General features: G+C 35.4%; 1 protein-coding gene across 12 annotated transcripts in view; it reads right to left on the bottom strand.

Moving 5' to 3' along the window:
- The window catches only part of LOC110995591 (rho GTPase-activating protein 23), a 306700-nt gene that overhangs the window by 68410 nt on the left and 221242 nt on the right, over nucleotides 1-17048 (bottom strand). For 9 of the 12 annotated variants that reach the window (XM_022262828.2, XM_022262818.2, XM_045629169.1 and 6 more), the window contains 13 exons: nucleotides 6837-7010; nucleotides 6340-6603; nucleotides 5888-6135; nucleotides 5170-5718; nucleotides 4836-5050; nucleotides 4323-4430; nucleotides 3929-4009; nucleotides 3289-3516; nucleotides 2838-2891; nucleotides 2463-2571; nucleotides 2181-2270; nucleotides 1645-1744; nucleotides 1009-1092 (listed from right to left, as the gene is read on the bottom strand). In XM_022262828.2, coding sequence (XP_022118520.2) covers nucleotides 1009-1092; nucleotides 1645-1744; nucleotides 2181-2270; nucleotides 2463-2571; nucleotides 2838-2891; nucleotides 3289-3516; nucleotides 3929-4009; nucleotides 4323-4430; nucleotides 4836-5050; nucleotides 5170-5718; nucleotides 5888-6135; nucleotides 6340-6603; nucleotides 6837-7010 — 2304 coding nt within the window. The remainder of the gene's footprint in view (nucleotides 1-1008; nucleotides 1093-1644; nucleotides 1745-2180; nucleotides 2271-2462; nucleotides 2572-2837; nucleotides 2892-3288; nucleotides 3517-3928; nucleotides 4010-4322; nucleotides 4431-4835; nucleotides 5051-5169; nucleotides 5719-5887; nucleotides 6136-6339; nucleotides 6604-6836; nucleotides 7011-17048) is intronic. The other 3 variants (XM_045629168.1, XM_045629171.1, XM_045629172.1) reach the window with 3 other exon arrangements.

Raw genomic sequence — 17048 nt, 5'->3', positions numbered from 1 at the left:
TGAACATGAAGAATTTATTACGTTTTTCACAAGCAACACAAAATTGTACGATAATTGTCACACTTGGTAAAGTTTTTCAAATCAAAAATACTTTTACTGGTCCTTTAAATAAGTATTGATAAAAATTGAGATTTTATATTATAATAATTTTAGCCTATTAATAATACAATAAAATTAATACTAAGAGCTGTGCTAATGTCTGATTTTCAATAGAAAACAACCAGGGTCGGTCATAGTAACCTGAGTCAAAGTAAAAGATGAATTGTATATTATTAAATTAGAGGTAGATGTTTTTTAACAAAGAACTAGCTAGAATAAACACAACTAAATTCACATGTGTCAAAATCTTCCATTAGAGCGCGTGCGAAAAATATTTACCACACAGTGTACATAAGGTGTGTACATAGAAAGGAAGTTTGTTCTCTCCGTATATAGAATATTTCCGATCAATTTCGGCCACGATATTGACAAACGAAGCTTCCGCTAGCAGTGTTGTTTTTTTCATTCAAACCATTTTTTTACATCCTTCTTTTTTTGTAAGATCACAGGAGATAAATGGAGCGACTTTTAATTTAACGTTTTAACGCGCGATATGCTTGTAACATTGGGATATGCCTTCGTTATTATTTCTCATTTATTATTTACTATTTCTAAATGATTTCTTAATAATGTAAATTAAGATAATGTAAAAGAAGAGAATATAGTCTATTGTATGGTGGCAGTATATATTCCATTAAATGATAACAGTATTTAAATAAAATGATAATTATTAAGAAATCTATTTAATGATTTAGAAAATTGATGAATTCATTCCGTATTTATACCATTTTTCATAATACGAAGAAGTAAAAGTTTGAAATAAATAAAAACTAAGATTAATTCATTTTAATCACTGTCCGTTTCAATCACAGCGTAAACACTATTGGATAAAAAGAGACGATATACTTGAGGTAAAATAGAGACATTAAGTACATATAAGAGTATAGGTTTTTTAGTTTTACGACTTACCTGACTAGGATGATGTCTATACAGGTACAGCTTGGTGCCATGGAGTACCGCCCATACTTGCTTCCACGATCTGTCGCTGGCGCGCTGATAAAGTAAAATAAAGAATAAGAAAAAATAAAGATGGCAATAGTATGTAGTATCACATAGTGACGAGGGTATAGAGTTATTTAGACTATGTGTTAGCGTGTTGTCCCACAAGAATGTAAGTGAGTGCTCCTATTTCCCCATGCCTCCTGCTGATAAAGGATCTTTGAAAATTTTGAAAATCACTAATAACGAATAGTACCACATGGCGTATTTTTTAAGATAATGAAATTACAGTAAAAACCGTTAACAACATCGTTTAAAACAACATACTGACCAAAATGAATTATCAATTATATTGACCAAAATCAAAGGTCCCGGCTGAATTGTATTGGGTTCTTGATAACAACGTCATCGGCTGTTGCGACTATCGGTTACGACCGAATGAGTTCGAATCAATTTATATGAGTTGTCCCTTCGATATCGTTAAAATAGATTTTGACTGCATATCAACATTTAATAAGCTTGGACAACAATTATCCAGTTGAAGTTTTTTTAAATTGTTAAAGTACTTTTACTTTTAAATCTTATAATTTTGTATACAATTCTCACCTTTCCATTACTGACTACCATTTTGACTTGAACATTCCCTTGAACATCTCCTTCAGATGCTTCTACGTTCTCCTCTGTTTCTTCACTCTTCTTTTCCGAACTGTTAATAAATACCATGTTTATTTTAGATGTCCTTTACAATACAATACAAGAAGTCCATAAAATTTGTTTAAGTTTATATAAGAAAATAAAAATTTAAATGTTTGATATATTATTAATTTGTTTTTAAATTAAAAAAATAATATTTTATTAAAAAAACACACAAGGAACATATCATGCAATTAAAGCTGGTTTAATATAAAATTTCCCAAAATGCGTGGCCCTGTAAATTCATTTCAAACAGGTCATAGTAAAATACATGCATTATGAACAAGCTCCCTAAGTAACAAAACAACTAAGAAAAATCTGAACATCTGTTCGATTGAGTTAGCGAAAACGAAGCTTTATGTTGATTTTCGCCATCTATCTCTATCTATTTTCTCTCAAGCACACATGAAGCGCCATCTATCGGAACATCGCGACATCATGCGACGTACCGAACGGAACCTGTCGCTTGGGGGTCGAAAATTCTCAGCAACGGAGTTATGTCGTCGGCGAATCGAGGGGGGCGCCACTTGCGGTAAGCACTGTATTGTTGGTACGATACAAATTCCACAATATTAAAACCCCAAAGTTAATCACTATAACTACAACTATGGGTGCAAAAATCTACATGTTAAAGAAATTACTGAAAATTAACTACCACATAACTATGGAAAAGATTTCTGAACAAAATTTTTAAATATTTCTTTACAATAGTATGATGTTTTCAAAAATACCTTCTCAACGCGTGAAGATCGACTTCTGGTTCCACGTCACCATCTAGGTGCAACCGATCACCCCAAGTTGCTTTCAAGTAGGAGACTCTTCTCATTGCACGTTCTTCTTCTGGAAGTGGTAAGAGATTTATCATTTCAGTCCTAATATCAAATCTGACAATTGAGGCAGTCACTCGTTGACTATTGCTGTATAGTACTTGAAACTCGATATATATCCGTTATTTTCTTTTATTCTACGTTTACGTAGACGTATACGTTGCTTTAGCCAATATTATGAACGCGATTCTTCCGTTAATCATCTTTTTCAGCAGTCTCAGAAGTCAAATCATAGATATTCTAAATCTTGTTTAAATACATAATAAAATTTCCACTCACCCCCCATTTGGGCATCCTTCTTCTGTCGTCTCGTAACAAGATCGTCAGCAAAACCTGTTAAAACAGAGATAAATATTTAGCAGCTGGAAGCATACTTATAATATACGTTTAGTTTGCGTTAGTAGCACACTGAGAAGCACATCGCATTCTGTTAGTTGCCGGCAGAGAAGGTTAGATGACCCCCTCTTATGCACTTGAAATGTGTTCATGCATACAAGCATTGGACGATTTGAATAGTTTTAAATTATTTCAGAGTTACGGAATCACGTGAAGTTAGGTAGAATAAAAGCGGCCGTTTCGCGGCACTTTCTTGCATTTAATCGCGGGAGAACATGCAAATGATTTTGCACAAAAAGTGTTTTAAACTGTTTAATTCAGTTTTAGCGGTATGATGAGATGAGGCAAGCTGTCCAGTACGCATAGAGGGGGTTAACAGAAGTCTGCTCTGGACCTGAATCGGCGGGAGTGCTTGGCGTGGGTGATGGCGAGGTGGCAGCCGAGGCGGGGGGTGAAGGCGCCAGGCTCAGCTGCGTGGGTCTTTGCGGCCAGTGCCTCGCGTGATCTCGGTGCCCCTCGACCCCCGAGTGCCCCTGGTGGCCCTCGTGCCCCAGCGAAACCTGATTCATCGCCTCCATTTGTTCTCTGTTCAGCCCCATACGTCTCTTCGCGTGACTGCCATCTTGGGGCGGAATATAGTATTAGGTGGGCTTAAGCCGGGTAATTTTGAAATAAGGCCTAAATTTCGTGTTCGCAGAGTCAAAGACTCATAGAAAGTGTCTCGTGTACATTGTGTCGATACAAACTTGATGAAATGATCCGATGATGATCACTAAACTCTACACGATAACGTAACACATTTAGACAATGGATAACGGTCAATTGGACATACAATATATCATCAGAAATACCACCTTGCATCATTATTTGCTAAGCTATGGGCAATAGCGGCAGTGCACCAAAAGATGGCGTTATTCCCTAAACCTTTAATATAAGCGTGTCCTTAAAGATTTTCCGAATCGAAACATTCCGAATGCCGCATCCACAATTCCCTTATCTGCTATTTTTATTAATTTTTCAAGCACAAGCATTACCTGTGGCATGATGTCTTCTAATGGGTAATCCTTCACTTCCGGTACTGTTTGACCTAGTTCGCATTTGAACCTTTTCCGTTTCTGGAAAAATACATTTTAAAATTATAACAAATTGTAATCTATTGAGAAATTATTTTTCTTCAATTATACAGCAGGGTAATTTTTTGCACAACTGAAATGTTTGAGTAGTAAATAAATCACCAACTATAACTACAATTCTTAATATTAAAATTATATTAAAACATAATGAAAAACGTGAAAAACCCACGCCTTTTTCCCAAAGTGGTAGGCAGAGGCCAGGGATCTCCACTTGCTCTGGTCCTGGACATACCTCTCTCGCTTCATCCACCATGCCTTCTCATCAGTTATCAGTTCTACCTAAGTTAGCACTTACCGGGCACATATCCATCTGGAGGTGGACAATGCAGGTGTTTGCTGCCGGTGATCATCAACTGGTTGCCGGACAAGCTGCCGCCCAGGGGGGCTGACTCGTGTTCTAACTCTGAAAAGCATAAGCAAATCTTTAGTAAAAATCTTAGAATTCCCAGATTTAAGACGTATTAACTGATTTATGAATTCTTTGAAAATATTGTCACTAAAATAAAAATATTCATTGGTTTAATATGTAGTGTCAACAGCAGCTCAGCCAATGGAGCTTTCTTTCTTAGTTGAAGGAAAGTATTTAAGTATATAAGGAATCCTTAGGTACAAAAATCGTCTGCGTTTGTCACGCACAGTTTGATCACCCACTTGCCTATAATATAATCAAACAATTAGATTCCACTGGATATACTGGATATATATAAAGTTAAAAAACTATAAACAATTAGTTTTTAAACTTATTTTTCAGATCTCATTTCTCGAATCTTTTATTACATAAAGGACTATGTTTTTGTTACAACTATACCTTGTTGCGGTTGCACATCTAACGATCTAGCTTCTCTTCTATTGGCTCTGGTCTCAAATTCTTTTCTTCTGAGTGCCACACTAGGTTCCAGCCGAGTTGTGGAAAGCCGGGCTAACTCACTTCGAGCCACTTCTGTTCTTTTCTCTCCTACACCACGGGCTTCTTCCAGCTGCCGCGTTCTGGCTGTTACAAGTTGTAGTTCAGGTACTGGGTATCTATGGACAGATTTAAATGTGTCAAAGTTATTTATTAGGAAATCGAGTCCAAGGCTTATTTTAGTATTTTTTACAACGTAATTCATATGTTTGAGCTAATACATTTAAAGTATTATTACCTATTATCCTGGTTAGTCGTAATTTCTTCTCTGCTATCGTTATTAGTTCCATTCGTAGTTCCAACATTATTGCTTTGGAACGGCGCTGTCTCTTGTATGTTGGACAACGTCGCCACAAACTGGCTTCTATCCTGTTTGAGCTTTTTATCCATGCCGTTGACTTCTCCATAGGCGCTGTAGGTGCCACTGTCCACGCTTGTGGCGCAATCCTCTCTTCTCTGCTCTTGGGTTGGTTGGTGGGGAGGAGGAGAAGAGGCCAGCGGCGGAGAAGAAGGGGGTGGAGGCCAAGCTGGCTTCTGTAGCTTTTGTGGTCGGGCGTAGAACTCTTTCTGTTTGATCGGAGGTGGAACGTCCGGGGTGACCCATCCTGTGGGTTGACTGGGACGTCTGAGAAAAGCCTCTTTCTGCTCGAGGCTCTTTCGTATTCGGGAGAGGATTATCGAATCGTCCAGTTCTCGGCCCGTCAGTGTTGAGTTCGAGTCGAAGGAGCCGAGACTGTCTTTGCTTTCTGTGGCTGATGAAGGCAGGGATATGTCAGACTCCCGTCTTCTGGAAAACATTTATAACATAATAAGTACAATTATAACATTTGAAGCTTTAATTATTGTTCCCACTTAATAGGCCAAAATAGGATTTATTAAAAAAAACTGCAGCAAATGATACATTTCTTGTAAGCGAGACTCCGATAGAAGTTTGCTAGAAAGTAGATGGCACTTACCCATCATGTATGATATAATGCGGCGGGTTGGTTAATCTGGCGTCAAACCTCTGTGGTTGGGGTGCTACTGTCGCGTATTCTGGATCCTCTCTCATCCTTGCGGGGGCTTGTGGACCTGGCAAGGCAGGAAGACTGGCTCGAGGACGCCTGTATGCGTCGAATAGCCGCGATTCGTGCTCTGTGATTGGAGCCGGCATCTCTATGGGCCGCTGGTTCGTTTCAGGGTTGTAGGCTGCTTCGCTGAAATACTGTATCCAAATTCATAATCAATATGCTTTAAATAAATGAATTGTATGAGAATACCAGATAGATGCAGATGATGACAGATATCACTGGCAGCAATACAGACTTGATTCCCAATAAGGTGTAGTTTTCAGTAGATAACTCTGCTGTTGCATCAAACAAGGCTTGAAACCTATTTTGTTGAATACAATATTTAAAAATCCCCTTACCCTCTGTAATAGATCGTGATCTCTAGGCACGACAGTTAATCGCAGCACTCTCGGTTCCCGCTGTGCCAGTTGCACGACTCTCGCGTAGGGCGCCCGCGAGCGCCCACAGGCCACGGGTTCGCCGTTGACCGCCAGCACCCGATCGCCTGCTCGGAGGCCCGCTACCGCTGCTGGTCCGCCCGCCCGCACCGACCTCACGAAGATCGTGTCCATGGGCGCGCCCACTGCGCCCACGGCCAGGTGACGCGCATCCTCGTATAACTCCTGGATAAATTATTACGCTGAAGTACGGGTTTTATATAGGAGAGCTATAAACATTAATTTGAGGTATTAATTAGTTTGATCTTGTATATTTAATTAGGAGGCCTAAAAGGGTCTGTAGATGATGATGCATATCTCAAGACCATTCTTTATCATCATGTCACGTCCATTTAGATGTCAGCGTATATGTGATAACATTTCCAAGCCAACAAGAAAAGAAAGAACACAATAAATACCTGTAAAGAGTCCGGTGGGTAAACAACCAGATGCCTCAGCGTGAAACCAAAGCCGTGCCTAGCGTCAGGTCGCTGTATGACAATAGTGCGGGGCGCGGAGGAATGGGGCGATAGAGGTCCACCTGTTGATGTCGGTGGCGGCAAAGCCACGGGCGGAGCTTGTATTGGTGGAGGCTGAAATCAATATAATTTCTTTAAACATACAAAGAAGCTAAAGTTTATTTATATATTAACCTGCAAGAATCGAGAATTTGTTTGAATAATGAAATTGAAATCTAACCTGATTTGTAATATATTAAAGAAATATTTTATTCAATAAAAACGTTATATACGATTTGTTAAGTGGAAATAGCTTGACGAAACTCGTTTATAATAAAACTATGTAAAGTAAACGACACTGTTAAACTAAAAATAAGGACTGTGATTATTGACTTTGGAATAGATTAAATTTATTAATATAAATCGTACTTAAGACACTTAGAAAAATAGCCTGGTAATGAACTGTACACTCGTTATAAATTAATAAATTCACTATAATTTAATGAGCAAATTTATTAATTAGAATCAATCAAGGCCCATCAATCAAACGTCAAGACTTGTGATAATAAGCAGATGCATATATAATCGGGCAATAAAAATTAATCAAATCAAGTTCTAAACACCTGGGAAAACTAGACACTAAAATTATTTTACATCTCATATTATATTATTATATTAATAGTTATGATGGTTATAATGACTTCATAATTTACACTGCAATAACTGCATATATTACGGGAATTTATTTATTGAAACGAAAGGATAGACATTCAAAGTTATAATATCATTAACACTACGGTAAGAAATAATACAATATTTATCTGTTGGGCCATACTTTTAGTTGGCGCGTTGAGCTAGCTCAACGAATAAATATCGCAATACAGCGAGGAAATGCTGCCAGAGTTAAAAATGCTGTAATTAATTAACAATTTAATTATTTTTATTATTACTTTGAAGGTTAAGAAAATTGTAAATACTTGATTATAATAAAAAAAAGAGTGTGTGTGCTTATGTATACGCGGATTAACGATAGATATTAAAATTAATCAAAAAGATTTTATTTAAATAAATAAATTACTAGTAAATACTGTCACCGTCACATATGAGTTTTAAAAACACCAAAATAATATTAATTTATTCACACTGTTTAATTGTACTGTTACGAAACACGTGTTCAAATAAAAAAATACTAGAATATACACTAGAAGATTGTTTGTCGATTGCCACCTAGACCTAACTTAACGATGTCGAATTTATTATTTAGGTGTCCGTGTTCCCGCGCATTGTAAAAATTCACTCTCGTCATTTTTCTCCATCACACCAAAAGAAGTATAACTTCAATAAAATATTGTTATATTAAGAAAAATACAATATTTATATATATATGTATTTCATTTAAATATTATTATCAAAATAGTGTTACTCTTGCTTCATCTAATTTCAAAACCTTTAATGCTTGTCGGTTATGCGTACCATTTTTAGATATTCATACAATGGAACATAATCATATTAATAGCCTATTTCATAGGTCACAACATAAAACATGGCCTTTTAGAAATTAACGACCTTTCTCAATTCTAAGCGGCAAGTTCGCAGTAAATTTTGTAGCTAAGGAGTGTGTTAACATTTAATATTCAATAAATATTATAGCGATAACCTGAGACGACGTGCTAATGGATAGAAGAAAATTATTACAAATTCAACTCGTCGCCAACCACAACGGAAACATAACTCTAAGATAATCGCGACTTAGAACTGGTCAGCAAAAATAATTTCTTGCTCAGAGCTGGCCCATTTGAACTTACAAAGTTACATATCATTATGTCTAGAATATTACTTTATACGGGCCGTTATAATTTAATATAGACATAATTTGTTTAACTGTAAAGTATATATAATATTTATTAACAGCTTCCCTCTTGTACATGCTTGACGGTTGACCATAGACATTTGTGATAGGCTTATGTATGCTGTGGTATGGATTTTTTTTAAAAACACGGGGTAAACCAACAAGAGGCTCACCTGGTTAATTACAGAAAGCTCGCAAGAGCGTTGTCGGCCTTTGAAGAGCATTTAGGTTTCTTGAAGGATTTTAAGTAGAAAATTGGTTCGGAAATACTTCACAAAGCAGTTGGTTTCACATAGTGGTGGTGCGCGGTAAAAATTAGCTTATAATTACATTTTCAGATGCGATGGTATCTGTTTAGTGTAGTCTGCACCATTGACTAATGGGACGCACCTCGCAGAATGTGGGTAGCAACTGAAACGCTCACATTTGAAACAGATCAAGAGATTTTAGTATTAAAGAAGCCCTATACAAATGTATCACATTACTAAGATTAATGTGATCGCTTGATGAGATTTCGTCGTTCCCTTCCGCTCTTATAAGGCTTTGAACACCCTTTCTGTCTGCTTCTACGGATCGGTTACAGCTTTTTTTTATAGATGGGTCAAACTTGCAGGAGGCTCGGCTCACCTGCTGTTAAGTGATACCGCCGCTTATTGACACTCTCTATGCCAGAGGGCTCGCGAATGCGTTACCGGCATTTTAACAATTGGTACGCTCTTTTCTCGAAGGATCCTAAGCATTCCGTTGAACGTATTTTTTACTTAGATACCTTCTAAATATGAAGAGCTGTGATGGCTTAGTGGCATCAACGTGAGACCCTCATTACCACCGGCTACCATTAGACCCATAAAGTTCACAGCGTGTGTCAGGCCGATCACCTACTTTTCATGATCATGAAACAAATACAGAAATCTGAGGCCTAGATCTAAAACGGTTGCAGGTCTAGTGACTCGTGCTACCAGTAGTAATTAAGAGTAACGGAAATTTGAAATATTTTAATATGAGAAAATCCAATCAGTGTACTGAATAATCAAAACAAATTGAAATTCCTCGAGATACATAGGCTGCTAATAATCAATTCTATAGATTATAAGTTCCACTTTGCTTTTAGTACCAATTACTCGGTCCATTCTTGTTCACATTAATCATTTGTACCGACGGGAGCCGATATTTACGCGTTGGGTCAAGCCATCAGCCTGAAGTCATCTAGCCTTCCACCATGCAAAAAAGGCAGTATTAGCAGGGTCTTTCATGTCGATAAGGGCTATAATTCCATACAATTTTATAAAAGCCTCTGAAAGCAGGTAATTTGCTAACAGCTTCATCGTATTGCTATAGCTAGTATATATACGGGAATAAAACCAACAGTTAATGGCGATGTGAAATCATAGGTATATTAACAAGAATTATTATTATTAGCAGATATATTGGCATAACAGTATAAGCGAGATGTTTAAGTACCTTCATCGACCCTTTATCGTTAGATAATAAACGTATTTAGAAAGCAAATTGTAATCAGCCAATTCTATAGTCTATTACTGTAACTAAATAGGGTTTCATTCACAAATTATATTGAGGAATTTATTTGTGTATTGCATATTTTTATTTTTTGCCACCGAGGCGATAATGTTGAGCCAGGCCAGTTACAACCACAACACACACACAATACACACTTAAAATGTAACTTATTCCTTTCTTTTATTTTCATATTTTTTGATATTTTTATTTTTTATTTTTTTGTATGTTGTGTGTGTTTCGTTAGTAATAAATGTTATTTCTATGTCAATCAGGTTGATTATCTGTGACTACGTTTTACAGAATAATATCATAGAATAGCTTTTATATATGAATAGAATTTAAGAAAATATTTTTTATCTTTTAAATCAATGCAGAATTTAATCTGACTGAGGCTATAATTATAAAAGAAACGTTTTTACTCTTGGTCTTAACCATTATCTTCTCTAACGATAGAAGTCATTAAGGAAACGAGATTTCGATGATCCGACTTCCATAAGATTATCGGGAAGTAAGCCCATTAAATATTACTCGGATGACGTAATTGGAAAAGTTTTTATTTAAACTCTTCTTAAAATTAAAATTATTCGTGAGCTTCTATAATATACAATACAAATTAAAATGTATATTGTATATTATAGAAGCTCACGAGATGCTCGAATAGATAACACTTTATGTCCAAATACAAAATTAAATAGAGAAACGAAAGGCAAGAGAAATCGTTTATTTACTATGAAAGTTTTGTGTACCCTTGCAAAATATGAAATACAGCTACGCTATCTACTCTCAAATATTACCTAGAAATAACTTTCATAACAAAAATATATAGACAATTCCCAGTATGTACGGCGCCATTTTTGGGTCTAAAGGCGTTTTCCAGCTTTCCTTTGTTTCACTATACTAGCGAATGTTTTGGTTCGAGCCTACGACCTCATTGATGAGAGTCACACTCTAAAACCACTAGGCCAACACTGATTTCCCTGTTCATGAAAAAAGTATGGAAATCCGTAGCATAATTGAAATAAGAATCACACATTGAAAAGCGACTTTGTTTTTCCTATATAAACAATTATTTAGAGATTTGCTTCATTTATTTATATCAACGTTAGACAGCGTAAAATAACTATAACAAATGACTATTACAAATGTAATAACAGTATCTATTTTTAAACATAATCAGGTGAACTGGTAAATACACTGTAGTTAAAAGTTTAAATAGTACGTTGTAATACTGTCAACCTTCATAAAAGTTTATATTTTAACAAATTATTCTGCATTCTATGTTAGTTTAGGTGTATTTTATTAATTTTGTTTGTAATTTAAAAATTGTATGCAACATTTTTACCTATTTTTAAGTAACCACTACTAGTTGACAAATAAGTAAAGTGCTTAGTCAAATATTCCAATGCTAATTTTACAATAAACTGTTATTTTTTGTGGATACGAGAACTTGCACATCGATTTCATAGTATGAATACTAAATAATAATTAACATTAACAATTCATTATAAACTAATATTGGTTTTATTAAAATAAAACAAAAAGGTAAAACCCTTTATTTATTTTAATGGCGGTGACTTTTCCAAAATTTCTTTAATTTCCTTTAATAAGTACAACGGAAATCCGACCATGCAATTTATAGTAAGTTATATCCCCAATTACTACGTTTAATTAATATTTATGGTTATTGCAAATCTTATTGACTCCGGTCGTAAACTATATTATCACAACCGAGTTAATTATTCAATTAACAAAAGATTAAAGAAATTAAGAATTTCCATAAAATTAATTTTATGCACCTTTCGAATTGATAATTCCTATTTTACTAATTTCTTATTGTGTATAAGGTCAAACGTTTCAGGAGCTTTTTTCTTGTGTCGCCGTTGCGCAGTAGGCGCTCTAAACAAGCACAGAATTAAGGGAAACTATTACCCTAACCCCCGTCCGTAGCTAGGATATGGCACTGTTGGCTTTTAGAGGGTTGGGTCCATTTACCTCACAGACATACCACATCCCGAGTAACTTTAAGAAAATTTCCGTGGCGTGAATTGATTTCCCTTACATTAAACAAAATACAGGACACCCAACATTGACACACACACTGATACACACGGTGTTATGCGGCCGCTAGAGTGCGCCTTAGAGGAACAAAAAATAAACAAACAACAGTGAAATCGCCCTCTTTAACTAATCTTGAATTCCATCAAGGTCCTGAAGTAAGTAAGTAGCATCCCATACCAACGCCGGTCCCATCTTCTAAGGAATCAACAACATAAATGACAGTCTTGTAATTCTACTTGCAAAATACAAGATTTCTGATGTGTCACGTTCAACGCGAACTTTATCGGGAAACGTGATATTTTAAAAGTTAAGCTCATAATATACACGTACTAAGTAGCGACTCAACAATCGCATTATATGTATAACTATTCAAATAATAAACGTCCCTATTTTAAAGTATATAAGATAGAAATTCCTTTAAAGCTATTGATAACATTAAACTTGTATTACGTTGTTACTTGAACTGATGTCATGTAGGGTTTCTGACTTCTTTCACACAATATATTGTGTTTTATGGCGTAGTATATTTTATTGATCAGTTTTGCATTTTATATGAAACCAGGCAGTTTTATACAATAAGCCTCTTCTCTCTAGCACCAATATTGTGATACTGTATGTTGTACACATGCCTTCGATCAAGATCAAAGTCTGGGTATGCATCTCCTCAAGATCAGAATTTCTTGAACTGACACGATTTCGATGTAAAATAACGCGTAGTTTTTCCAACAGATGGCACCACATGCTGTTTGCATTAGTAAAATTAATTAATTAATTGTTATTCGATCCTATAAGTGGGGGTGGAAAGCCAGTCACATAGAATATTGCATTCTGTCTCGTATGACAATTAAATATATCAAAGATCTTAATTTTTATAAAGGCATGCTTGAGAGCTGGTATTCAGACGTTACAGGCCAAGGATTAACTTTCTGCAATTTTCACATATAAATAATCATATTAACATACATTTATTTAAATAATAATCTGCATGTCCTTAGAACCACGCTCACAAAAAGTGCTTTGAAACAATTGCGTGCCGACAGCTATTTCAACTTCCTGAACCGAGACGTTGAAATCTTGTCCATTTCCCGCTATTATATCAATCGCATTGGTCTGGTTATGCCTCGGTCTAATTGATTAGTGGGAGACACCGATAATCACTGCGTTTGTTCGTTATTCAAGTCTAGATTACACGATAAAGTCTAGATTTAATTTTTCCGTAGGCTTTTAATCTATACTGTTGCGTAATGTGTATTTAGGCCGAGTTGCAATTCATGAATAATAGTCTAATTAATCTGAATTTAATTGATTTGTATTTTTAATAACTAATAACGGGCTGGTGTGGGACTCTCATTCCTGAGGACGTGGATTCGATGCCCGGGCTGTGCACCAATTGACTTCTGCGTATTTAACATCCCCTTAAACGGAGAAGTAAAACATCGCGAGGAAACCGACATGCTTTAGATCCAAACAGTCGACGGCGTGATCTGAGGCCCAGAACTAAAGAGGTTGTAGCGCCACTGATTTTTAAATACGTACTTATTGATATTACCTAAGATACTATCATTTCATTGAATAATTACTATTTTTTATGGATACAAAGACCGAGTGAAACGCAATCTACATTGAATTAAAATCTCTAACTACCAATTTCTTTTAACAGCTTTTTGTATAAATAGAAAATTTTGCTACTGTCTCTTGCACGCGTTTAGCGGGGTCCATTACGAACAAAATAACCACAACCTTAATAACCTCGGCTCATTAGAGGCCACGCAGTGATTATTTAGTTTCACGTCAAAACGATCCTCAATTGCCGTTACACAGATTGCAAACTACAGTTGGATCTTATAATAACGCCTGTTGCTTCTATACATAACGGTTAAGTCATGCTGTATTAAATAAATAGAAGTAGAAAATATCATTTCGTATAGGCATGGCCGGATTTAGTTGTAAGGCCTGCACAATAGACTTCGGTGAAGAAAATCATTTAAATTCCGACTAGAAAGCAATTTTTCTTTTGATATATTTATATAATATAAATATGTCTCTTTATATATTTATTTGTTAAATACTAAAATAATCTACTCGCTTTCAGAATTAATTATAGATTAAAAAAACGACTGAAAAATACTTATCATTTGCAAAATGCGCACTTAGAAAGAAAGTCCATTGGTACACAGCCGAGGATAGAACCTACGACCTCTATTAAAGATTCACATTAACCACTTAAAACGTTGGTAATTACGTACGTTAATGAAGCGTTTTAGCAAATGTCTCTACTGATTATAGTCTGTGGACCTGGCCATTATGCGGAGTGGCTGTCCATTACTAGTAATTTTCTGAGCCTATGGAATCAGTTTCACTATTCGTAAAGGGCAAACAAATTATTTTTACCTCGCTTAAATTGTTAAAAACGGTAAGCGTTTTCTTTGAAAAGATACTCAAGCCTTTTGTTAGGTTGTTGTATAAAAATTGAAAAACTAAATCATTTCGACACGACAGTGCACATTTGCATAATAGGCTTTACTTTTGCAGACAGGCTGTCTAGGACAGAATAAATGCACTTGTTTACGCAAGTGTACGCTTAACCACAATAATGACTGCGGTGAGAGTTGAATCGTCTGTCGTCGACTGAAATCGAAAGTCGACAACGATCATTGCCGTTACAGACAATTATATATCGACACAACGCGAGAACATAAAAGCGATACGCAACGATTTGAAAACGTTATACCAAAATGATTTTTTTTTAATATTTATTTAACACTTTCAAGACAAATATATATAAATACAGGCCAAACCCACTCACCATACATACAAAGAAAATAATGAACTAACAAAGACAGTTTACTAATAATTTATTGGTTGAGGTGTGCGGGAATGTAGTAATAATAATAACAAGTAAATCATTATCACACTTATACTTTGGGTATATGTTTGGCTCTGTCTCTTTCGAATACATAATCATTTCAATAATAAGAAAGAGAGTTAAGTTCGGTGGCGGTTTTATTTGATATGTACAAGTATATGTCAAACGAAACACTTAGTTTAAAATTAGGTGTCAACTTGGTTTTATATAGGGGTATGCGACGCTAACAAAAAACTTTGCTTATAAAACAGTTCTTAAATCTAAGTGACAATTAAATACAAGTATAGTCGACCTTTTTGTACATTATAGGAAGCGGAAATATTAAATTACAATACATTGGAAAAAAATAAAGGGCTCATTTTGGCTTCAAGTGTGCGATGATTTCTAACTTGCGAACCTTCTGGTAATGTCCATGGGCGGTATTACTTAACATTAGATGAGCCTTCTGCCCGTTTGTCAACTATTTCAATAAAAAATAAAAAAAATAATTTAACGAATGTTAGGATACCTCTTGGCAAATATAAAAAACTGCGTGAGTACAAGGTACACAAGTCAAAAGTGAAACTTCTTTGTAAATTTATAATTACTAAGGGAAAATCCACAATAGATGATCATGTACCAGTTTATGATCTCTCACACTGTATACGTGCTAATGAAACTATAAATAAATTGAAAATATGCGTTGACTACGCAAGACGTTATGCGGCAGAATTGCCATCTAAAGTTAAAATATGAAAGTACTAACGAATACATTAATAATAGCGTGTAATTTCTCGATCTTCCTTTCTCACTCTTTCAATCAGTCTCTCCCTTTTCTTCGACAAAACGCTGCACATCTTCGTGACGTTTCATCCGTTAAACTAACGCTTATGCGCCTAAAGAAGTTTCACTTCAAAAAGTGAGATAACGTTACTGATTCCGTCATAAGATCAGTTAATTAAGCTCATGCCACATTATAAGATACGAGTTCCTGTCTCTAGCTAACCGCTGTTTGCTGTCCACCTGTCTCGTTAGCGCCTCGACTGACACCAAGATCCGATACCTAACAAGCAAGATATGTAGTGGGAAATATCTACTATATTTAAGTTATCATTAATCTGATGATTACCCTTTATACGTCTAAAAGGAACGAATCCCAAAATCGGCTCCAAATAAAATTGTGTCGCCCGTGGGCCTACCATGAGAGATCCATCGTTTTATCGTACCATGACATCGAAAAAACGAGACAGTTTATGTTCCTATATGAGCTTAGCGATAATCAGATTTCGTTCCTTTAATTCGTATGAAAAATCCTACGAAAACCGCCTTTAAGCTATATTTCTTTTATTTATTTATATACAGGACAACGTCTGTCGGTCCGCTAGTTAATAATAAATACTATACATTTTAAATTTCGATTTAATAAATGTTCTTTGGACTACGTATAAAGACATAACTCTATAGGTAAGAACTTCCGTAATACTAAAACTGAATAAATCCAAAGTGAAAACTAATAAACATCAACAATAATCCACTCGCATACCACTTTCGTCCTAAATAAATACGAGTGATGTAACAATTGCTTAATATCGATAAATATAACATCGATAAGCTTTTACCGTTTACAAGCGAAATGAAATCGGAATGTTGCGCATTTAAGTTGTTAAATTTCCGTTTTGGAATTATTTTAAAAACCTTAAATATGTCTTAGGAATGCAGTTGGCCAAATGTGAATCAAGAGCACTGTGCTGATTTCGAAATTACGATAACAAAAATAATTTTGACTGCATCGATAACATTCCAATCAAACTAAAATGGCTGAAAGTGGACCTTAAAGAATAGATAAACAATACAATTTGTTTAAATACACTTCATTGACAAGTACTTATTTATTAAAAATATT

Source organism: Pieris rapae, chromosome 8, assembly GCF_905147795.1.
Source record: "Pieris rapae chromosome 8, ilPieRapa1.1, whole genome shotgun sequence".
NCBI classification, from domain to species: Eukaryota; Metazoa; Arthropoda; class Insecta; order Lepidoptera; family Pieridae; genus Pieris; species Pieris rapae.
The sequence above is the reverse complement of the archived record's forward strand: the minus strand, read 5'-3'. Positions and strand labels throughout refer to the sequence as shown.